Source organism: Macaca fascicularis, chromosome 10 (assembly GCF_037993035.2).
Source record: "Macaca fascicularis isolate 582-1 chromosome 10, T2T-MFA8v1.1".
NCBI lineage: Eukaryota > Metazoa > Chordata > Mammalia > Primates > Cercopithecidae > Macaca > Macaca fascicularis.
This window is the reverse complement of record NC_088384.1, coordinates 57,036,286-57,062,237: the sequence shown is the minus strand read 5'-3', so window position 1 is coordinate 57,062,237 and position 25,952 is coordinate 57,036,286. Positions and strand designations below refer to the sequence as shown.

The following is a 25,952-nucleotide window of genomic DNA, read 5'->3' as shown; positions in this document are numbered from 1 at the left end:
TGGCCTTTCTGTACAAGTTAACCTAGAATCTGTGAAATAAATAGACACAGATTCTGTGTTCATTCACAAAAGTGAAGAAATAAGATAATCTTCTGGAACATTCCATTAAACATTCTCCTCTGATTTAATCTGGCGTGCCTCATCAGAGCAACACAAAAATTACTTAAAAATACTGTTTAACAGGAGAAAAGTCAATTTTCTGTGAGGAATGATGTATAATTCTCAACCTTTCCAAGGGCATGTGTTGCAAGAGAAAAGGTATACAATGGTTTTTCAAAATGGTAGAATGAAAGTCACAATATAAAAGAAAAGTACATTATAAACATAGTAAAATGGAAATAATTAATTACAATTAAAACACAAAAGCTTCTGCCAAAATTAGTATCCTAAAACATGTTATATAATTCAATCAGCTGCAGAATAACTGTTGACATGTTAAATTTCATACATACTTGACTTTCCACTTGAAATAATTTCTTCTTTGAGGCCTGTGTCTCATCCAAATTAATGTGACAACGTGATGTACCTTCCGGTGGAGACTCTAATGTAGTTAATTTTTTAAGGGAATCAGCTACTTCTCGTTGAAGTTGTCTCACAACCACCTGATAAAATATTTTTGTTACTGATTTTATTAATTGCCTTATTATTAAAGTATGTTAATACTATTGAACTCTAACGTACCTACTTTGAAAACTATCACCACACACATTAATTCACCTTCTTTTCATCACATGTACACACTTTTATTTATTACTGAATTCAGTGAGGAATGCAGAATGTGTTATCTTCCTGCCTAATTCGTATTCTTACTTACGCAACAGACTCATCCCACCATTCAATCATCTTAGAAGCTCAACTCAACTTCAAAGTTCCTAACATATTTAATCACCTGTTCAAATCCTTCTAACAGATTCCTATCTCAGAGTAAAAGTAAAATTCCAATGACCTTTGAGGCCCTAGGTAAACAGGCCTCTACCTCCCTCTCTGACTTCAAGATACTAAAGGCAGCTATAGTATCTTTGTACTGGACAAAGTTATATTCAAATGATAGTCATTGAGCTTTGAAATAAAAATTATGAGTTAATTATTAATAAAAATATTCAAAGTAAACTATAAATTCCAGTGGGACGACTAAACCAAATACGGTTTTGCTAAAATTTACCACATTTATCCAAAATATGATTTTATAACAAGTAGGTGCCCTTAAAACATTATGTGGTCATAAAAATATGTAATTTGACATATTTTCAGATTTGTTAATATGAATAACAACAAAGCTATACCAACTAAAATATATTAAAAGCTACTTAAAGCAAGGTATGACAAGACACAGCAATGCACTTCAGTTCATCTGGGAAATCTAGAATTAAGTGTCAAAGAAAATCACTTAATTAAATTGTAATTTGAAAAGACTCATTTCAGGTGTAAACATTTCCATTTATACCTTCATCACGGTCTTAACATGTGGCAACATAAAGACATTAAAATTATTATTTAACCAGTACAGGACTATCTACCTGAAAATATGACTCTGTGCCTAATACAATTTTGCAGGTGACACAATGTCTTTTCTCAAAGTAAATCATGTGTCACCTCTACCTTTTATTTCCTAGAAACAAGGTATGCTTCTAAGCTGATGGAGTAAACACATTTTGCCTTTTATGTTTTCTTATTAAAACAGCTTTGTTGAAATATCATTTACATACTATATCTGTCTCTACAATCCAACTTTAGAGCATTTCCATCACTGCAAGATCCCTCACACCCTTTAGCGGTCATTACCAGCTTCCAGCCCCAGCCCTTCGCAAACAGTAATCTACTTTATGTCCCTATACGTTTCTCTTTTTTGGATGCTTCACGTAAATGGAATTATACAATATGGTAAACACACTTTTCATCTATTGATTTTTATATTCAACTAGGTTCAACATGTATCCAGAACCAAATGTTTACATTTTCTTTCTAGAAGTTTGAAAATATTTCTCTTCCTTGATACTTACTACTCTCTCTGCTTTCTCTCTCTCATATCGAAAGAGACTTTCTTTTAAATGATCATAGTCATTCATTAGCTTCTTATTTTTCTCTTGGAGCAGGAGGTCTTTCTTTCCACTCTCAATAGAACCTCTTTGGATATTAATTACTTTCTCTTTACGATCCTCTTTCTGATGAACATCATCTAGTTGCTGTTCAAGCCACAGATTTTCATGCTGGAGTTGACATATCCCTTCTTCCACACAGTTCCACTCTCCAGTGGAATTACTCACTTTAGCTTCTGCATTTTGATACATCTCTTTCATTTCCTTTATTTGCTGCTGGGTTTGGCTTAGGTCGTTTTGTAGAGTTTCTAAAGCCAATGACTTTGTTCCGAGAGTATCTCTTGTCTTACGGAACTTATCTTTTAAGGTATTGAATTTAATTTGCGTTTTAGAAAGTTGTTCAGTGAGAAACTCATTCTTATCTTCAACTTCGGAGACATCAGAACTCATTTTTTCTTGCACAGAAATGTCTTGTGTGTTCTGTAAAGTAAGTTTTAGGTTTCTTTCTGTTTTCACACTTTCACTGTGCTTACTTATAACAGCAGCCAGTCTAGACTGATAAGATTCAATTTCAGCTTCCAGTCTTGCCTTGCTTTCTTTTTTCTTCAGCAGTTCGGAATTGAGCCTTTTATTCTCAGCTTTGAGATCATTCAGCTCTTGTTGATCCTGGAATGCTGTTTTTGTTATTTCCTCATTGACTTTTATACTCTTTTCAAGGGCAGCATTTCTTTCTTTAACAATTTTAATGTCCTTAAGATATTCATTTTCTTTTTCCAAGTTGTCATTTTTCATTGTGAGTATTTCCTGCCTGAGTATAGCAATATCTGTCTTCAAAATGCAATTTTCATCCATCAGATCTTCCGTTTCTTCATGAGTATGAAAATCCTAAATAAAATAAAAGAAAGTTTTAGCTAGTACTCCATAAAATAACATATCGTGATTACCTCTGAAGCTAAAGAATAACCTGCACATCCGTACACTAAAAAGTTTACTGTCAGTGGATATCCAACAGGAGAAAAAGTTGAAGCAAAACTTTGAACCTTGTAGAGCATAAATTCCAAAAAGTTCAGAAATTTATTTAAAGTCAATGAATTCATAAAAGTAAACACACAAACACGCACACATGCACACCAGAGAATTTGTAAGAATATCAGAATTGGAAAAGCCTTTGCCTGAATTACAACAAACCCAAAAGCATAAATTAAAGCATTAACAAATTTGACTAAATTAAAATATATCAAAAAATGCATTTACACTTTGATATCTAACCCTTACACCACCCTATAGTAAGAACCTTAGTTCACACATATTTGGACAGATAAAATTTCCCAAAGTTATTACAGTTCTGTTTCCCAGATAATATTCTATTGCAATTTGACTCTTTTAACACTTCTATAGTCACTTATAAGAATTACACTTACTAAATCATAAATCTAGACATTATACTAGTCACTCCTATGTACATTCATTGATGAACTCCTCTAGTTACTATAATTTTGAAAAAGAAAGGTTAAAAATATAAGCAAGCTACAGGATATTCCCCAGGACTTCTGAGTCTATTTCTAGTTCTCCAACAGATCACAGTTACTTCTGTGGTGTAATTATATCAATACAAAATAAAACTTTTATTTTAAAACACCAACGGTAAATAAGATAAAATTTATAGAACTCTTCTTAGAATATCATGAGATTATTTGTGATTGCAATAATTTCTGTTTCTTCTTTATTTTATTTTAGGTACAGTAATCAATATGAAATAGGGAAGTACAAGGAACAATTTTACTGGGAACAACATTTTTATCAATAGGTTATCACTAAGTATACATAATGGCATGTTATTGTTTGCAAAAGCACTTGGTAATAAAATAATATCCTATGTGGATGCCAAGACTTATAATAAATATTAATAATTGTACCTGTAAGTGTCATCATTCATTTTTAAAAGTGAGATAACATTTCTGATTTGTTTTAGACCTATTAGAGTATATATTAAATCAAGTGGATATTATAAGTAAAATTGATAATGTTTAAAATATAGAATTTTTACCAAAGATTGATTTACCTGACTTGGAGTATTTCTTGCAGTTTTTGGTTTCATCTCTAGTGACTGAACAGTCGGTTCAGGTTGTTTTGCTTCAACTTCTTTCTTATGTTGTTTCTCTTTCCTTTCTAATTCTTCTCTATTTTTTTTGTACAGCATATTAACATTTATTTTTTCTTCATTTTCCTGTTTGAAGGTGCATCTGCAGATAAAGACATTTCTCTTAAAATGCATTTTGTTAAAAAATAGAAGAGCTCATCTCTGCAGATGTTGTTTATCATCCTAATAAAACTTCCATGTTCTGGATTATTTTTCCTTTGCAGCTCTCAGATATTTAATTTCTCACTTCAACATCTTCAAAAGAATGCATATACTTGAAAAGTAGTAAGGAAAGGATATTCCGCTAAAGCTTCTGTTACTAGTCACTCTAGTATATATTATAAAAAAGGATACTGGAGATTATTCAGTAAAGTTACAAGTTCAAAATTACCTTTTTAAATCACACAATCATAATTACTCCCTTATTAGAAAAGATTGTTTACGATCAACTACATTTTTAAAGTTACTATTTATTGACAAGTGTCTAAGTTCACTAGAAATAAATTTTCATCTTTATGAAATATTGCAGGTACCTCTCCAAATGATTGACAGAGTAAGATGGCACCTTCAGCTGTCCCTCACACAAACTATATCTGCAGATGACTGTCTGCCAAAACTAGGCTAAAGAGTCTAACATCTGTTACCCCATATTTTTTATATTACTTTCTAAATACTTTCAATTCACCTTGTTATTACATAGATTTTATATATTTATTAACCTATTGTTCATTATGTGTAATATATAATTAATGTCCTTAATAAGTGTGTGTATGTTTACACAAGTTTTGTTTTCTTGTGAAATCTAGTCCCAGAAATGGAGTTGTTGAGTTAAAGGGATGTCGGGTTATTTGAATTTTTGATACAAAGCACTAAGTTGCCCTTCGGAAATAATTTACCAATTTCATATACCAACGGTGTACGAGAATGCGTTTTTCCTCACATACGCCAACACTGGTAATTACTTTTTAAATATCAGCATGACTTTTAAAAATATATCTTATTTTATGTTAATTTGCATTTTTCTGATTACCAGGCAGGACTAAATATCCCTGGTAAAAATATAAAACTTGTTAATCATAAGGAATATTAGTCCAAGTTTGCATTAGTTTATAGCACAATGACAATTACCTCCTGTTAAATACTGCTACAGGCAGCCAGGCACGGTGGCTCACTCCTGTAAACCCAGCATTTTGGGAGGCCGAGGTGGGCAGAACATCTGAGGTCAGGAGTTCGAGACCAGCCTGGCTAACAGGGTAAAACCCCATTTCTACTAAAAATACAAAAAATTAGCCAGGCATGGAGGCACATGCCTGTAATCCCAGCTACTAGGGAGGCTGAGGCAGCAGAATTGCTTGAACTCGGGAGGCAGAAGTTGCAGTGAGCCGAGATCACACCATTGTACTCCAGCTTGGGAAAGAAGAGAGAAACTCCATCAAAAAAAGAAAAAGAAAAAAAAATCCATGCTCTAGGCTTACCTATCACACTCTTCCTTCAGCTTCTTGGGAAACTGCTGAGGATGCATTTCCCCAGTCTTTCTTTGTTGGAGTAATCTGTCAGCAGCAGCTGTGCGATCACATAGATTTTCTGATACTGGTATTTTTTCACTTTTGTTTGTATTATTTCCTTCTTTGACCTTTAATAAAAGTAATATAAATAATAATTGTTATTATTTTATTCAATAAAAAGAACATTTTCCCCTGATTTTTTCACTTGATTCAGGTCAAATGTCACCATTTTTATCATAAAAGTATTTTGTGTTTTCTTTAATTTTATCATTGTATATAATGATTATAATTATAAGGTACTCATCATTTTACCATTGAAATTTTTGCCAAATCTGCTTATTTCTGTTTGAGTGAACAGAAGAATTTTACAAAATTTCAAAAAGGACTCTTCTCCATTTTGTGCTTTTATTCCCATCCACTCTTTGCTGCCTGATATAAATTTTTATGCTATCTGACTGGCAGAAACAGAGAAATAAAAAGACACAGGCCTAACATATGTCTTCTGTCTTTACCACCTGGATGTTACATGAAATTGCCAGATGAAGAGGATGTGACCTTGTGGGGTTTCAGGAACAGTAAAGAAGTTTCCCTTTTCTGCACTAAGCTATTCTTTTCCCCACTGTCTTTTATCTCTCTCTCTCTTTTTCTTTTTTCCATTTGAATCCTGGGATATCAAAAAAGTAAATGTGCTCCCTGAAGGATGGGAACCAAAGTTTGCCACAACACAAGAAGCAGAGTGAAACTGCTGAGTTTCTAGTGCAGAATTCTGGAAAATGCGATGCTTCCCAGATTTCACATTCAATTACCACAAAAGGTGATAGGTGGAATGTATATGGTCCAGTTATCAACTTTAGCCCCATTATCTACTGATAATGGGAGTCAAACCAACCAAGACCTATTAAATGTTTCATCCACATCTCCTAAGGTGGCATTCACTAGCATTTCATGGCACCAAATAACATGATACAACTCTATATTGCTGAATTACATAAAAGATCAATTTATCAAATTAGTCAGATATATTAAAAGTCTAACTTGAGCAAAGCAATTTAATGCCTCAGAGGGTGCAAAAAGCCTCATGTGCTTTTACTTTGAAAGAAGAAAATCTCTATCTTTAGAACACAATGTACAGAACTCAACTTCCTCCTAAAGAGTCAAAGGTTAAATTTTTGGCTGATAAATGATGCTTCTTATATGATCAAAATAATACATGCCAAAACTTACTATACTTTATTAAACAACATAAGGTCTGATTCAGCAGAAAAATTGGAAACTGGTGATTTTTTAAAATATGTGGAAGTATATATCTGTTTTCAAAAGTATTTGAAATAACCATGATGGGACTATAAGTTCAAACAGTTTGAGCTAAGCAGATAAACTTGCATGCATGAAAACACATTAAACAGACTCATTTGGCTGGGAATATTCATTGCAACTCTCAAGGCGAGATGTGTTTTTGTGGCTCATCTCAGTCATTGCTTCCCTCCCATTGTATTCCCATTCTATTAATAAATAAATGTAACTCATCTCTAAATGAATACAGAAAAAAGAATCTAGAATCTAGAGCTTATTTCTTTAGCAATTTCTTTATGTTTATCTGGTTCAGAAGGTCTCTTGGTATACGGCTGAATTAGTTTCCCAGCCCATACGCCACTTGGAAGACTGAGAGTGAGACTTAGGTTGATTAATGAACAAACATTATGAGAACATTCTCCAGAAGCGTTATTTAGATAGCAGAACTAATCTACTTTGACACATAATTACACATTTAGATAACCCCGCTGTAACTGTACGCATGAGATTTTCTTGAATAGAAAATTTGACTACATCAAATAATTGATAAAGAGAAAAAAGAGAAGCAGCAAGTAAACCTCTGTCTTTTTGAAGTTGGAGTTTCTCTTTCTCCAAAGCCAGGAATTCTGCTTGTAACATGCCCATCTCATTCTTAAACCTTGGAATATCTTGCTGTAAGTCTCCTAGCTATATTTTTGATGTTTTTTCACTATGTGGCAGAGAATAACTCACATTTGATAATTCAAGATTCCTGCTTTTGTAGTTGTTAGCACTGGGATTGTCATATGGTGGCTTCTGGAATAAGCATTATATTGGTTTTCTGTTTTTAGAAGTATCTGCAGCAGCAGAAATACTGTAGCTTTCTATCTGAATCATATGCTTCATTTCTTTAGGGTGGGTAAACCACAAATCAAAAAGACTTTCAGGATCTCTAGACGGAGGCCAATACCTAATGTCTAATTTCCAAAGAGTGATATTCGGGTTTATATTTTTTGCTATTTGCATGTCAAACTCTTAATCATCTTTCATTTCAATCATAATTACTAGGTTCCTTAATTTTTTGGTGTCTGTATCATTAAAATTTTTTTCTTCATCTGTGTTAGAAACAAACTATGTGTCTGGTTTGTTATCATTTTTATAGTCTGATTTATTTTCATTTAAATGAAGCTTAGAAGATGACTGCTAAGTATATTTCAGGGACCTGGAGTGGGAATGGAATGAAAGACATTTGCCATGGGCCTCCTCTGTTCAGGTGCTGCCTGGAATGCCACAGAGTTGGGCCCTCCAGATGCATCTTCCTCCTCACAATCATGGACATGACTCATCAGATCAGAGGGCACTCCTTTTTTGTTCATCCCTCTTTAGAGTTACTATGTAGAAGCTCTGCCTCAGGGCAAGCAATACTTTTGGAGTTTTCAAAACTTTCACCAATATTCAGCTTGAACTTGTTTGTAATGAATCTTAAAGAAAGTCCTGAATATACAGATAGATTCCCGTTATCACAATTCTCACCCAGTTCTGGTTCTTGAGACCTTTTTTTTGGAAGGTGCAAAATGGAAAACAAATTTGCTTGTTTTGTTTCTCAGTTACTGTCTTTTCTGTTGGAGTGCATGTTTTAAAATTGGCTTTAATCAAGTACAAACAAAGAAATGTTAGAAAATAATTAAAATTTAACTGATACTTAATCTATGTGTCGCTACTCTTATATGATGGAATTGTAACTAAAATGTGAAAAATAATTTGCCTTGGCTTAACATAGGAGAGAAACATGAACTGGCAAGCTGAACTCTCTGTGTTTGTTTGGACTGAACTTAATTCATTATGTGTTAAATCTACCAGAAATGAATTCAAAGATAGGTAGTATTATAAAAGATTCCTCTCTTACAAAGATTTTACCTCAGCATACCAGAAAGAGTGAGCCCCTACAGTGCACATATATTTCTGAAGATTAACTAGAGACTAGGCAAACACTCAATTATTGAGAGCCAAACTGAACACCACTAAGAAAGAGAAGCAAAATTTTAAATTCCAATTCAAATGATATACTATGATAGTGTTATGTATCTAGATAGATTTTCTGCTTATATCCACTTTTAATATATTTTAAGTTCCACTAGTGATAGTGGATGGATTTTTTAAGTTGTAGGAATATTTACTATGTATTTATGTTGAAATAAAGTTATCGTTTGTACCCTGACACCAAAAGTCCCATTCTGCAAGGTAGGATTCTCTTAATAGGCAACTGGGTTGACTTTTATGACCCCATTCATTTCCTGAACACAGACACTGAAGTCAACTGGCGACCACAAAACAGAATACATCTTTAAACTCGACACTGATGACCAGCAATATAAAACTGCAACATTTGAACCGCTGGCAATGATGACTCCTTTAGCACTAGTTTAGCTCAATGGCCATCATGGTTAAATTGTTCATAATTTCTATTCCTTAGTAATATGACTCAATATTTCATGTTACCTTCTGTATTAAGAGTAAGGTTATAAAAACAAAAGAAGATTTCTTGCCTCAATTCCAAGGGTAAAGACAACTATGAATTACTAGAGATAGTAAGAATATCTTAGGTTTTGTAACAGGTTAAAATGTTTTAAAAATTGAATATAAAATTATGATCCATTTGATTCTAAAGGTATATTCTAAAAGGTCATGTCATTTGGTCTATGCTTTCTTACTAAAGCAAAAAAAAAAAAAAAAAGAAAACAATGTTAAAAGAGAAACTTAAATTTTTATATACCTGTGGTTGCTTCTTTTCGCTTCTTTCATGCCTTTCTTGCTCCTCCTCTGAAGCCACTAGTAAGGCTTGTTCTGTTGACAAATTCATTGGTTTAGTTCAAATGAACTAAGAACAGTTAGATAAAGACTATAATCTTTATAAAAATAGAGAATAAAATTTCTTTGTATTATATATTTTGAGAGTTTAAATGAAGCTTAATGTTTACTGAAATATTTACTTCTTTAAGAAATACTTCTCATTATCCAAAACTTCAACAAACCACTTGGGGAGACACTAGGTATCACCAGGTTCAAGCCATACAAAATCTCAGGGTCACTTACAAATTGTTCCACCCAATATAAATAAACAAAGCTGTTGCAAACAAAACAAATTTTGAAATGCAGTCAAAATATACAATGTAACACTTTACTATAATTCATAACAGTATCTTTTTACAAACACTCATTGAGTTGGCAGTTACTAATAATTTGCAAAATTGTCATTGTTTATACCTTAATTAGTGTTCACCCCATTTTTTACATCACAAATGTTTTCCCCTACTATTCTGAAAAATTTATTTTCATCTTTTAAGACTCAGAATGTAGGCTGGCCATAATAGCTCACATCTGTAATCCCAGCACTTTGGAAGGCCACAATGGGAGAATTCTCAAGGCCAAGAGTTTTAAGGCCAGCCTGGGAACCATAGATAACATTGACTCTACAAAAAATTAGACAGGTATGTTGATATGTGCCTGCAATCCCAGCTACTCAAGAAGTTCAGGTGAGAAGATCCCTTGAGCCCAGGAGTTTGAGGTTGCAGTGAGTCTCGATCACGTCATTGCACTCCACCCTGGGGCATAGAGTAAGAACTTGTCTCCAACAACAGAAAAAGAAAAAGAAAAAAGGCTCAGAATGCTGTGTGAAGTCTTCCTTCATTCTAGCTGTCTTTCTCCACACACACGTGTCTGCTTCATGGGCCTCCCTTAGTACTTTGGCAATTTTTCCAGTGTCACTTTACCACCTGAACTGCACATCATGTCTTTACTTGTTGATCCCCTTTGCTGCTAGGTTGTAGAGGACAATCTTTTGAATCATCTTTGTATAAACAGTCTTAACTTTACTAAATAATTAGTTATTGAGTTCCTGCTATGTGTTAAGCACTGGGGTATAAGGAAGGAAAACAAAAGCTGTCAGCGATGGCTTTCCTAAAGATCATGCATGAGCTGCGACTTAGAGAGTGAGGTTAGCCAGATTAAGTGAGGCAGAGGGCAGGAAAGGGTGAGCACATGCCAGGAAGCAATGAGAGAGGGAGAGAAGCCTCCAAGAGTGTATGTATTTCTCTGCAAAAGAGGAATGGTGAGGGGGCCATTGCCAGCAGCTCAGTAATTCCAGAGAAAAAGGCAGATGGGGAACGGGCTATGGATGAAGATTTGGGCAGAAATCAGTTTTCTTTTTTTCTTCTTTTTTTTGAGACAAGGTCTTACTCTGTCTCCCAGACTGGAGTGCAGTGGAATGATCTTGGCTCACTGCAACCCGGCCTCCCAGGTTCAAGCAGTTCTCCTGCCTTAGCCTCCCAAGTAGCTGAGATTACAGGTGCATGCCACTACCGCCTGCTAATTTTTGTATTTTTTTTAGAGATGGGGTTTTACCTGTTTGACCAGGATCATCTTGAACTCCTGACCTCAAATGATCCACCTGCTTCAGCCTCCCAAAGTGCTGGGATTACAGACATGAGCCACCGTGCCCAACCCAGAAGTCAGTTTCTGATATCCTTATATACCTTTAAGATGCTTGGATCCCTGGAGCAATACACTCTGCTCATTACTTTACAAACTTTATCAAATGAGAAGTAAATTAATCTACATAAACTGTTTCAGTTACTTCTATTTACTTTACACTTTTTCTGTTTCAGTTTTACCGTGCACAGGAAATGCATTTCGGTTTTGTGGTTGTTGTTGTTGTTGTTGTTGTTGTTGTTGTTTGAGATGGAGTTTCACTCTTGCTGTCCAGGCTGGAGTGCAGTGGTGCTATCTCAGCTCACTGCAACCTCTGCCTCCCAGGTTCAAGAGATTCTCCTGCCTCAGCCTCCCAAGTAGCTGGAATTACAGGCATGTGCCATCATGCCCAGCTAATTTTGTGTTTTTAGTAGAGATGGGTTTCTCTATGTTGGTCAGGCTGGTCTCAAACTCCCAACCTCAGGTTATCTGCCTGCCTCAGACTCCCAAAGTGCTGGAATTACACCCACAAGCCACGGCACCCAGCCAAATTTGGGGATTTTCTTTTAAAAGTTCTGCTTCCTGGATTTACCAAGCTCATGAGAAAATAGAAGCAAACAAGTCATTTGCATAGTTAAGAAACTTTGGATTTATAACTTGTCATCACTACTCTAGAAGACTATCATCATGTTTTGTAAAACAAAATGTTAATTCTAGACATAAGGGGAAAAAGAAATTAAAACTATAGGGGTGAAAATATATTGCATAATTTATTGCTATTGACATGATCATATGACTGATTAAGAGCACTGAATTTCACTTGTATGTAAAGTAGACCCCATATTAGCCGCAGTTAGTCAATAGACTTGGTGTTCTAGCAGAACTAAATTTGATGCTCCTGTGTTATCTTTAAATGATACAGCTCTTCTGAACACCCATACTCGTAGTGGATTACTATCCATTAAGACAAGGTGAAGGAACGTGTGAGTACAGCTGAGGAGACACCATAAGGCAAATGCTCGATGGTTCCCATTAATATTGGGAAAATCAACATTATAATACAGAAAGCTATAGGCATTATTTAATATTTGGTTTGGGAAGGTATTTTTAGTGACGTTGCATACAGTTGTAACTAATAATTGCAGAATTAGAGATGTAAAAATAAATCAAAGTCACACTGTGCTTGAGTAGGAAATCTGTAGACGTCTGCAGCAGCCCCCAATTTTTCCAATCCAGCCCCAAATTCTAAATATAATCATGGTACCCACTCTCAAATTTATGTTACATACTAACCTCAATGAAATTACTCTTTCTCCTTATTCTCTTGGTTATTTGTATGTTGCTTTCCTTAAAGGAAGAATACAAATGCCTTGCTAAAAAGCATTCTGTTTGGGTGTAGGCTGCAGAAGGGGAGGAAACACAAAGTACTTTTGGCCACAAAATGACTTCTGAAAAGTCAGAACTATGGGAGCATGAAGCCTGCCAAGGGAATCGAGAATAACATGTTCTATGCTTCCTTCCCTTCTTTGTTCTCTTCCTACTCTAATAGCTGCTACTCACACAGGTAATGAAGAATATAATTCCCTGATAGTAACACAGCTCCAATATTAATCCTTTCTTTAACTATGAAGTTCGTGTGTCCAAAGTCTGTAGTTGCTGTCTGATTTTTCATCACTGATGGTGATAGACATTTATCATCAACTCACAACTTCCCAAATCTTTGAAGTCTTACTATTGATGATTCAACTAGTAGAAACATAATCTAAAATATCTGAAAATTATGTTTTTATTTATTAGAATGTAAATAGTAATACAAATTGTAATAAAGTGTAAAAATTCTTTCTTCCCTGAAGCAGTGCCATGTTGTCATCTACCCCACAAACACACTACTCCCTCATGGTCTAATGTATTTTACAAGTCCTGTAATTGCTATTAACTCAAACAAGTTTATTTAACTTGTTTTAAGCTTCTGTGATTTACTACAATTTACTTTGAATCACTCAACTATCTCTATTATATATGTTGTTTTCCATGAGAAATTTGTTTATTAATAATTAAGATTCTTCAGTGATAAGAAAATATTTGAATAACTAAGTTTGAGAATAAACACATGACATTATTGTGTGTTTCTGTGTACTAGAGACAAAAACTTCAAAACCATTATAATGAGTATACATTAAATTAAAAACTGCCTTCATTTAACCAAGATGATCTTCCCTCAACGCATGAATACCTTCAGAATTCACATGTGAAGCCTTAAATATAGACCAAAGATTTATCTAAAATACAATAGCCTTAACAATCTTATCTGTAGCCAACACAGTGGATCCCGCCTATAATCCCAGCACATTGGAAAGCTGAGGTGGGCAGATCACCTGAGGTCAGGAGTTTGAGAGCAGCCTGGCCAACATGGAGAAACACCATCTCTGCTAAAATAGAAAAATTAGCAGGGTGTGGTAGCACGTGTATGTAATATCAGCTAATTGAGGGGCTGGGGCAGGAGAATTGCTTGAACCCAAGAGGCAGAGGTTGTAATGAGCCAAGACTGAGCCACTGCACTCCAGCCTTGGTGATAGAGCAAGACTTTGTCTCAAAAACACAAACAAAAGACCTAATTTTTCCATTATAAAAATAAGTCTATGTTCACACGAGATCTGAAGAGTACACAACGCTGTGAGATAGGACAGAAATATATTTTGAAAGGTATATTCCCGGTTTCTGTATCAATAAAACTGTTGAATTTTAGCTTTTAAGACAAGTCAAGGAAAAGAGCAAAAAATGCAGAAGTGAAACTTGAAAGGTCAGTTGGCCATCAAGGGTTCATGATAACTGAAATTACATAAACTATATATATTGATCAAAACATTATTTCTGAATTTTGATCTGAGAGACCCTGGAGTTTCAGATTCATTCAAGGATGTCCACGAGGTCAAATAAGACAATGCCACTTTCTATTTTCAATTTTCTTTTCTGAGAACAGTGCAGCATTCTTCCTCAGAGAAATGAATTGTCCTAACTTCATAGGCTAAAGGCTCACGAGTCATAGTTCTAACTGCATGTATAAAATATGGTGGTGCATGCTTGTATTCTGAACTTTTCAGCTTTAAACTTTCATATAGTAAATATTAATAGATACAAACTGATTTTTAAAAGCCCTTTTAATCTGACATTATTTCTATTTTTCTTTCTTTCTTCATTTATCAGCAACAGGAGAGTCTAACTGAAAGTGGTAAAGTGGAAAAAGGGAATACAATGAAAAGTGTAAAATGAGTTAAACCAGAGATAATCATATCAATGTGGATGATTCTGGAAAATATGATACACCAAAGAAGGTGGCAGAAAAGTATGTAAAGTGTAGAACCACTCATGTACCATTTTAGGACACAAATAAAACATTCTGCATATTACTTCTGAGCATCACAATATAGTTAAAGATTTCAAAAGGGCTTTGAAATGAAAACCAATTTATGATGTCGGTAGCCTCTATGCAATCATGTTTTAAAAACCTTAACACCAAAAAGTCTCAAAATAACCCTTTTAAAAGACTGTCTACCAGTTATAAATGAATCATTACTTTCCTCATTTTTAATAATCAAAGACGTCACAAACTCACACATACACACACGTATGCATACACCTACATGCACAGTCTGCTCATTGGAACATCTGATTGGCTTCAGATCATCAGTGTAATAACACTAGCAGCAAGCCTCTAAAGTTAACACAGAAACTGACACGTTAATAAGTAAAGCCTTCCTCTAGGTAAAGATCAGAACTCCAACTAGCACATAACTCACTGGAAATATCTTAGAGTCTCAAATTTCACTGCTTTGAATCCCTGACAAGTACAAAAATTTTATATTGAAAACTTTATGCTATACAAAATATTAAAAGAGAAACATCTGAGTCAAAGTTTACATTGTAAAAATATTTTTATGGCTTCTAAATTTGTTTTTATTCAAATATGAATACAAACAATAACATTTATGTCAATGCCTACCATTCAATTTTAAGCAAATAGAATTAGCGGTAAGAATAATGTGAGCACTTCCATCATTTAATGTACTTATTTCCAGCATTCCATTTCTATTGATAACATACCTGCTCTCAAGGTCTGTACTTTCTTTCTTTGTACTGCCCCTTTCACAGCAGGATCTTCCATTTTAGTGCTACGCTGAATGGGTTTTAAAAGAAAATGATTCATAAATCATATATATTTTATACAACATGGAGTTAGTGCTTCAAAAATATGCATAATTAATTACCTTCAAGGAAGGATGTTGTGCAGGAGGCCCTACAAAGCAAAGGGGATATGTCATCAATTATATGTAAGTATGACAGGGCCAACCAAACATTCAGGCAGTGTTACTATCAAGCTGAGTTCTCATGCCTGACTATAAAAATAATTACTTAAAGTTTTGAGGGTACTGCTTGGCTTCTTCTTTTCCTTGCCTAGGACAGCAACATGACAGAAATATAATGAGGAAAATAGGAATATAGGATTCCTAAAACTCAGTTTACATTTCAATAGTGACATTATGTTTCAAATGCCTATACCTAAAACAGAAAAGCCTGGATATCACTGTAAACACATGGGCTGATAAGGAGTAAAGAGACCATTAAACAGATGAGGAAATCAAACCTGAGAGTATCAATGTCAAGGCTGAGGGTGAAGGTACAGAGTATTTTCACTCAACACATCAGAGGCATTGCTGCAAGCACACCACAGATAAATTCCCCATGTCCTGTCGCTGAGGAAATACACAGTTGAGATGACAGTTCAGGTGAACGTGCAATTCACCTCTCATCAAAGACAGTGTTCTAAATTGATCAGCTGTTATACACACTTATGAAATCACAGCTAAATGAAATATTCATTTTTCCCATGACCACATGGGCTACTGTAGCACCTACATTTCTCCTATCCCCTCGTTTGGCCTTGAATTAGAGCTCCTGGATCCACTCATACAAGGTGGTCCATAAAACACATCAAATAAACTATGTAGAATCAGTTTCCAATATCAAAATATTTATCAAAAAAGAAAACACTGAAATACCACAGACTTCCTGGATATGAATACACTGTTATATTGCAAAATCAGTGCAGTATTTATTGAAAATGAGAAATTTGGTATTCGCAGAATGAATTGTATAATATGATTGCATCTAAAATTAACTAAGTTTGGTATATTATCTTACACTGTAAAGGACATTTACAAAACAGCTATCATATCAAATAACTGGCTGTCTCAAAAAAAAAAATTAGCCAAAGCATCTATATGCAATTTAATCACATCTTATTCGCTCATGTCAGTGAAACTTCTCTCTCTGAGGCCTGACAGTTATGAAATGAAATGAGCTGCTGCAGTTTACCCCAAGTCTAGCACTCCCTCCTGCCTCCAGTACTCTCCACAGCAATAACCTCTCTTGTGAGACTGGCCATATGCCAAAGCAACTGGAAGTGACTCATCTCAAGTTTACTTGGCTTTAACTCCCAAGAACACAGCAAATGTCTTTCTTTCCTCCCTCCTTGTCCTTTCACAATCCCTCTTCCTTTGAAAAAGTGATTTTTAGATCTGTCATCCTGATGCTTCCCTTCCTAGCTGCTTTTTATGGATCATTGCGACCACTGTTGTCATCTGTGTTCAGGAGTAGTATACACCTGTAATCTCTCTTTTCATCTCATTCTCCTTCCCCTGTGGCTAGAATCATGCTCAGAAATAAAAGGAAATTAATGCTTTCCGTGGATTCTGTTATTTTTTAAATTGCTCTCCAATAGTTCTTTTTCCAGATTTCTCTAAAGGAAGGCTATTCCCTTGCTATTCAGGGCTATGTCCAGGGACCAGCACTAACATCACCTGAGTACTCATGAGAAATACAGAATCCCATACCTGCTGAATCAGAATGTGCACTTTCCAGAAGCTCCTCAACTAATTCACGACAATTTGAATGCCCTTTTCTACACTGATGTGCTTGCATATTGGTTTACCCTAATTGCCCTGTTTGGCCTAGCGTCAATTTCTTCCCTACTATGTCCCTGAATTTAATACTACATTATAAGCCATAATGTTTCTAATGAACTTTTAATCAGGCAATACCATCTCTACTTAATTTCTTCTCCATAAATCACCCAACACTGTTCATTTCAACGATGTTAATTTGGCCTATACGATACTATCCCATGAATTTACACCATTTTCTATAAAACTAAATTATAGCCATTCATGGCTGACCATTTATGGTGATATTCATCTATGGTAGATAAACCACAGGTCTGTGTGGTAAAGTACCTCAATCCTTAATGCCTCCCCAGTAGTGAGCATGACAGCAAGAGTAGGAAAATGTTACTCTAATTCGCTGACACATTTTCGTACTGGAAGCTCACTTTATCTTCTTTCCTATTTCTAACACCCTGTTCTTCCTTCCTCTACAGAGCAATTTGACTTTATTAACCTCCATTACATACGCCCGCATATGTTTTTTTATGTATTACATGTACACTCTGCCCTCTTCATTCTTTCTTTCTCTTTATTCATTTCCTCTTCCCTCTCTCCTGAGTTGCCTCAGGTCTTAGAGTATCTTAAAATGGAACTCACACTCAGCTCCTTTAGTGGTGCTCCCAATAGAATCAACTGCTGACCCTTGGTTAGAGACACAATTTATCACCATTTGACTTCTCCTTTACTTATTATAGTTAATAGGACATTTTCTTTAGCTAGTAGACTATATTAGTGCTCATGTTTTAAAAGAAACATTCCATCAAATGACTTTTTAAATAAAATACACTTCTCACCTTCTCCTTTCCCATTGACTATTCTGTTGCCTTTTTCATGGGAAGGTCCAGGTAAAGGCTGTGACAATTTCTCGGGAACACACTGCTAAGGAAATATCAAGAATTAGTTTCCATTTAAAAAATTATAATGAGTTACATCAAGAGATTCTTATCATTCTCTTTTTATGAAACTGGATCTCACTCTGTCAACCCAGGGCTAGAATGCAGTGGCATCATTATGGCTCACTGTGGTCTCAACCCTCCGACCTCAGGCAATATTCCCACCTCAACTTCCTGATAGCTGGAACTACAGGTGCATACCATCATGCCAGACTAATGTATTTATTGGTAGTTTTGTAGAGACAAGGCCTCATTATACTGCCCAGGCTGGTCTCAACCTCCTAGGCTCAAGCAAACCTTCCACTTCTGCCTCCCAAACTGTTGAGATAACCAGTGTGCACCAGCACACACAGCCCTAATCAGTTCCTTTAAATAAACCTCAATGTTGCCCAGGCATGGTGGCTCACACCTGTAATCCCAGCCCTTTTCAAGGCCAAGGTGGGTGGATTGCTTGAGTTCAGGAGTTTGAGACCAGCCAGGGCAACAAAATGAGAACACATCTCTACACAAAAGTACATAAAGGAGTCAGGCATGATGGTCTGTGCCTGTATCCCAGCTGCTCAGGAGGCTGATGTGGGAGGATCACTTGAGCCTGAGAGTTAGAGACAGTAGCGAGCCAAGATCATGCCACTACACTCCAGCCTGGGAAACAGAGCAAGACCCTGACTCCTCCAAAATTTCTATTTAAAATGTGAGAGTAAAGAGAGATACAAATGAAAAACAAGCCTAATTGATCAATGAAATATGAGCTTAAGTGAAGAAAGAAAAGAAACAACATGAAGTGCAATAAAGTACCTGGAGAAAGAAATCTGTAACACAGCCTTTTGTTCTTTCATATCCCTAATAATACTAATTAATACTTATGCTCCAATAAGTTTTTTGTAAGTACTTCTGTGATAGACTTCATTACTCTAAAACTTTCAATTAGCTAAATATGGTCATCTACCACTACCTGAAAGAAAATTATTATAACAGAGAGAAACCAGGAACTTTCCATCAACTTTCCACCCAGAAAAAGAATTTGTCACCAGAACTCTAAAGGGTAATGTATAGCTTAAAATGGTATATTTAATAGAACATGTGTTGGGCCTAATAAAACATTTAAGAAATGTTAATCTAAAATCACAATGTTAAGATTCCAGTTGAATCATACTAGAAAATATATTGTAACCCTCTTTGCTACTGATGACCTATTTCTAATTTATTTCCTTGTTATTTATGGCATAATTCCTCAACATAACACTTCAAAAGTTACATAACTTTAAATATTAACAATAACACAAATGTAAGCAATATTTTAAATACAATATTCAATTATTAGATACATTAGGTATATTACTTATAACATTCTATTATTTAAAAATTCACTTGTCTCTTTATTCAGACTAAACAAATATTAAGGCTGAACATCTCAATCCGTAACGTCAGCACTATGAGAGGCTGAACACTTGAACCCAATGGTTAAAGACCAGCCTGGGCAACAAGGCAAAACCCTGTCTCTTGAAAACTCAGCCAAGCATGGTGACACAGGTCTATCATGACATAGGTCTATAATTTCAACTACTTGGATGACTGAGGTGTGAGGATCACCTGAGCCCAGGAAAGAGAGATCGAAGTGAGCCAAGATCTCACTAGTGCCCTCCAGCCTGGCAGACAGAATGAAACCCCATCTAAAAAAAACAATAATTAAAATGCTTCTTACATAGAAGACTGTATTTTAGGCCCTCCAGGATACACACAAGTATGTTCATTGACGTCCAGTAGCTCATGGTATGCAGGAGCTTCCAATGATTATTTATAAGGACTTTGAGTGGTTATTTTATTTTATTTTATTTTATCTTATTTTATTTTATTTTTTAAAGATGTAGTCAAGCTCTGTCACCCAGGCTGGAGTGCAATGGTGTGATCTTGTTTCACTGCAACCTCTGCCTGCCGGGTTCAAGTGATTCTCCTGCCTCAGCCTCCTGAGCAGCTGGGAACACAGGCATGTGCCATCATGCCCGGCTAATTTTTCTGTGTGTTTTTATTTAGAGACAAGGTTTCACCACGTTGGCCAGGCTGATCTTGAACTCCTGACCTCAGGTGATCTACCCACCTCAGCCTCCCAAAGTGCTAAGATTGCAGGCATGAGCCACTGAACGCAGCCAAGTAAATATTTTTTAAGAACTATGATGATAAAATTATGATGTTAAAGTCTTACTATATTGGTATTAAGAGTCTCTGCTTCTAGAACTGGTTATTTGCAGCAAAATACATGTTATTCAATTAGATGAAATTAGATGAAATGTTTTATATAAACTCTTCATGGACATCTCATAAAACACAAAAAAAAATCCCTTTGCGATACAAATCTTGAAAACATAAATTTAAATTTCTACATTACACAATTTATATTTTTAAATCAGATACAGTCTTGTTATGTTGCCCAGGCCGTTCTCAAACTCCTGGGCTCCAGCAATTTTCCTGCCTCAAACTCCCAAGCAGGAGGGACCACAGGTACACACCACCACACTCAGCAATTTTCCTACAATTTTTAATATTATTTTAGTCTCACTACAGAATCAATAATATAGGTAGAGAAACAGTTTCTCCTAGAAACTATATGATAACATAATAATAAGTTTCCAAGAAGAAAAAGCTCTATGCTATGTGCTGGACATTTTCACAACTACAAGGTACCAGAGGGGGTCCATGATTACTGCAAATCATTTGATCACTGAAGATTTATAGAGGCATAAATAGTATGAAAGTCTGAAAGTCACAATTGTATGATTTAAAAGTCAAAGTGTTACTATTTATCCAAATAAACCTTAACCAAATTTCATATTTCTTCTATTGGGGAAGCATTTAATAATGCAACTTTCCCGTCACTATTATTTTCCAGTTCAAAGCTCCTACCCGGTCACAGTACTTGTCAATTTTTGTTAGTTACCAAAGTTAAACACATTTTTTGAATCAACTAGCCATATGTATGTTTTTCTCTGACCAACTTTCCATTATCACCATAAAACAATGACAGGTAAACCACTGCTAAACTTGAAAAGTAAATACTATGCAAAACTAGATTCAGAGTGAGAAAATTAATTTTACAAGACACCACTTTACCTTAGTAGCAACACTCAAGTCTTTGTCATCCAATGTAGGCAATGAATCCACACGCAGTTCATGGAAAATGCTTGAAACCAAAAACACACAATGAAAAGAGCAAGTTGATTTCTTTACAATTTTTATAACTGCCAGTTTATATCCGGCTTCCCCCTCAAACAAAAGACATAATCTGGGGAAAGGTCAGTGATCCATATATTAAATAATGATTCTTGATAAAATTAAAATAGGACCTCTGTTCTAAAAAGAGATTTTAGTTACCTATTTCTGCCTCCATCTGTCTAAATCTACAAAATATTCAATGAAAACTGACCTTGAGCTTTATATAACAAATAGTGACAGTCAATATATTGGCAGAGCCTGACAGTAATTTACACACACAAATTATCTGTCCTGAAGCTGAGCTTAAAATTCAATTAATGGATGACATAAATGTTGTTACCTAAACTGGAAGAATAGTGATGACTTAAAACAACTTTTGTAAAACTTCCAGTCCTACGGCCAAAGCTAAGTAGGTTCTGCCCTAAAGACTTTGATGGTAAAAATAAGATACTGGTTACCAGGGAAATTTTAAAATTCATTAGGACAGATTCTTGGACTAACCACATTCTAACAATAACCTTCAATGAGAGTTTAAGGTATTTAAACTCTCACTAATTTAGGCATTAATTGAATTAATGAATCTGATTAAACTGATTCAGACCTATACCTTGATCCAATGGCTGCACAGATGTCTATCAATCTATGCTGAGGAGCAAGAGAAGGGATTTGGAAGGCAGGCAGGCTGACGGTCAAGTTGTGGGCCAGCTACTTTGTTAACTATGGGATCATGAGGCAATTAATTGACTGCACTAATCCATAGCTGTTTACTGAATAAATAGTAGGTTATAGGAACACAGATGTTGTGATGGCTTTATGAGATGATAAATGCACAGAACATAGTAGGATGTCTAGCCCAGAATACAACGCTCAACAGATATTAGTTTCTTCCATCTCTATTTCCTTAGTTAACATAAATGTTGACATCTATTAAATCCTACCTGAATGCAGATTCATCAGAACTTCCAACATCTATTCAAGAAAAAGGAAAAATGCATTTTAATTCAATAATAAATGTACAGAATACTAAAAGGATAAGAGTGCACAACAACGCATGCCTGTACTCTAAACTATGTGGGAGGATGAGGCAGGAGGATCACTTGAGGAACCCAGAGATTTGAGACCAGCTAGAGAAACATAGTAAGACTCTACCTTCATGAAAAAATGTGCACACTAATGTGTATGCTTTAGATGCTGTTTTTGTTGTTGTTGTTTTGTTTTGGTTTCCTTTTTTTAAAGCATAAGACTGCTGCTATGTTATAAAGCATTCCTTTGGGAGCATGCCTGGGACCTTATTAGAATTAACATTAATTATACCTATTGATATGTAATTAATGCAGTAAGATCTCTCCCCTTTGTATTTATTAGATGCAAAGAAGAATAAATTTATAAAATTTGGTATCTACATGTAACGTGCAGTATACAAGTCATCCCAGCCACACCCTATGAGAGGGAGCAAAAATGGTATTGTTAGCAGAACAGGTGTGATGAGTCAACAGTGTCAAAGAGCATGATTTCTGGACCAAAATATGAGAGGCCGTTAAAACAGAGTATTCAGTAGTACCCCTTATCCACTATATGTGTGGAAAGACATACTTGACAGGGTTTTCTCTGCCCTCACACCACAGCAACAATCATCTACAAAGAAGGCTTCTTTGACAAATCATGGAGAGATTTTCCCCCAACAAGCAAAAATCTTTCCTGCTGATGACACCATTCAATTCTCACACCTTATCTGCAGATACAATCAGATTTAATTTAATTTATAAATTAAACTTTGTCATCCATATGTACGTATAGGAAAAACCAGTTTGTGATTCAGTACTATTCATGGTTCCATGCATCCACTGGCAGTCTTGGAATGCATTTCCCACAGTTAAGGGGGAACTACTGCACTTATTTTGTTATAGCACAACACAGCCTCTCTAGCTCTTCAGTTCAAACTGTTCAGTTAAGGATAAAACACCCTATATCACCACAAGCCAGCAAAACGTAGGAATCAGACCAGAAACAAGAATCCTTGCAAAGACCTTCCAGCCACCAGAGGAGAAGAACTGAAGAGAGATCGATGTGTTACTCTGGCTAATTCTCTTCTGGGGAAGGTGCTGGGTGGTTTCCTTAGTTGTAGCTATTTGTTCTGCCCTATGTATAACAAGGCCCAAATTCACCTGCCATTTTACCTCCCACGGAAAGAACCACTGGAAACATCACTCCTTTAAGAGCTTATCCACATTCAGAGAGAAGCTTAAGAAGCACTCGGGAGGTGTGGCAGGCTGCTGGGCAGTATTATCTGATGTGAAAAATATATAGAAAGAAAACTATCAATGACCTTTTACTACCAGAATATTCCAATGCTTCCCTTCTCCCAAGTAGGAGAAAAAAAATTCTTTTTCACCTCACATCAAGCAAAACTCCTTCACCATCCCTCATGACAGAATCTAGTTGTAGATGAGTCATGTCGTCATACTACAGGCTGTTGTCAACCTCATCCCTCAAAGGAAGAGGATCAGTGAGGAACACATGTATTTACCTATAGCATTCACTGCCTGGTCTTAATTCCAACCGAAGGTAAGTATGACAGACTTAGTGATTCCACTTTTATAAAGTCCAACTCCTTACGCTTGTCCCCTTCCATTGTTAGAGAGTCTATCTGGACCCACATCATAGAGCCAGATTCTCCAGTTTGTGCCGTGTGGCACGGCATGGTGTCCTTTCCCTCAACCCTTTCTATTATGTTCCAAACATCTATACAAATCATGTTTTCTGAGTATGTAAAGCACATCTCATCAGCATATATCGTTCTTTACAGTGATAAAGAAGCAAAAGGAAAACAAAAAGGACAAGGAACATCTTAAATGACTACGTTCAATTACCATGGATCTTTAATTTTTTAACTATTCAAAAACATATCCACTGTACTCTTCTGAAAATAATAAAAATATGAAGACAGACTAAAGATCATTGGTTGCCAGGAGTTGCTAGGGAGAAAGTGATAGATGAACAGGCATAGTACAGAGAATTTTTAGGGTAGTGAAACTGTTCTGTCGATAACATTACAGTAATAGATACATGTCATATCATTATACAGTTGTCCAGGTTCACAGAATGTACAGCATCAAGAGTGAAGCCTGATGTAAACTATGAACTTTGAGTGATTAGAATGTATTATAATGTGTCAATGTAAGTTCATCAGTCATAACAAATGTACCACTCTGGTGGAAAATACTAATCACGGGGGAGGCTATGCATGTGGGAGGCACGGAATATATGAGAAATCTCTGTACCTTCCTCTCAATTTTGCTGTGAACCTAAAACTGCTCTAAGAAATAAAGTTACTGATTTAAAAAAGATATTCACAACTGGGCTCAGTGGCTCATGCCTGTAATCTCAGCACTTTGGGAGGCAAAGGTGGGGGGATCACATGAGGTCATGAGTTCAAGACCAGCCTGAGGAAATGAGTTCAAGACCAGTCTGGCCAATATGGAAAAACCTCTTTTCTACTAAAAATACAAAAGTTAGCTGGGCATGATGGCGGGCACCTCTAATTTCAGCTACTCGGGAGGCTGAGGCAGGAGAATCGTTTGAGCCTAGAAGGGTTTCCACCATTCCCTAAGGGGAGTGGCTCACTGTGTCTAAAGTGTTTATAGAAACAGTGTGGTTACTCTGAACAGCTGCTTTCCTTCTAGGAGTCTGGAATTGGGGTACATGTCAGGGAGAGTAACCTCCATAGAAACACTTGGGTACTTAGTCTCTAATGAGACTCTGGTACTGGTAGATATCACTGCACAAATGTTGTCAAAATGTGAGCCTGGGAGAATGAAGCAGATCCTGGGAACTCCACAGGAGAGAACTCCTGGAAGCTTGTGTCTGGTTTCCTCCAGACTTGACACGTGCACATTTTTCCTCTACTAATTCTGCTTGTCCCCTTTCTTGTAATCAAGTAAAGATCTGAGTATGACTATTTGCTGAGTCCTGTGAGTCTTTCTAGTGAACCACCAAACCTGGGGGTGGTCTTGGGGAACCTTGACACAAATGCATTGTGTAAGACCTTTATGAAGTTGATATGATATATGTAACTGTAATCAGGTGGTTATTTCACAGAATAGCTTTCCCTAATCTGTTTTTCTTTTCTTTTTTTCCTTTGATATTTGACTTGGAGAGCCTTATATTTCTATATCTATACAATTGAATAAAGCTATAAAAGGAATAAATGAAATGATAATGTCAGAAAATAATGTGAAATAAGCATCAACCCTATTTTAACATATAAAAAATAGAGAATCTGGGTGATTGAAAATATGTTCTACCATATGAATGTTTCTAGAAAAAAATGAAATGGTGGTCAATTTTCTGCAACGCAAGTGGGCTTAAATCCATTTTATGATAATTGTGCAGGCCAGGTGCAGTGGCTCACACTTGTAAATCCCAGCATTTTG

General features: G+C 35.7%; 1 protein-coding gene across 1 annotated transcript in view; it reads right to left on the bottom strand.

The window, feature by feature from the left end:
• Positions 1 to 1,836: 1,836 nt before the first annotated feature.
• The window catches only part of LOC102126776 (putative ankyrin repeat domain-containing protein 20A2), an 82,534-nt gene continuing 58,418 nt past the window's right edge, over positions 1,837 to 25,952 (bottom strand). The window contains exons 9-15 of the mRNA XM_065522600.1: positions 18,214 to 18,298; positions 15,686 to 15,714; positions 15,522 to 15,594; positions 9,727 to 9,797; positions 5,652 to 5,809; positions 4,099 to 4,279; positions 1,837 to 2,921 (exon numbers count right to left, since the gene is read on the bottom strand). Of these exons, the coding sequence (XP_065378672.1) occupies positions 1,950 to 2,921; positions 4,099 to 4,279; positions 5,652 to 5,809; positions 9,727 to 9,797; positions 15,522 to 15,594; positions 15,686 to 15,714; positions 18,214 to 18,298 (1,569 nt within the window). The 3' untranslated portion in view covers positions 1,837 to 1,949. The remainder of the gene's footprint in view (positions 2,922 to 4,098; positions 4,280 to 5,651; positions 5,810 to 9,726; positions 9,798 to 15,521; positions 15,595 to 15,685; positions 15,715 to 18,213; positions 18,299 to 25,952) is intronic.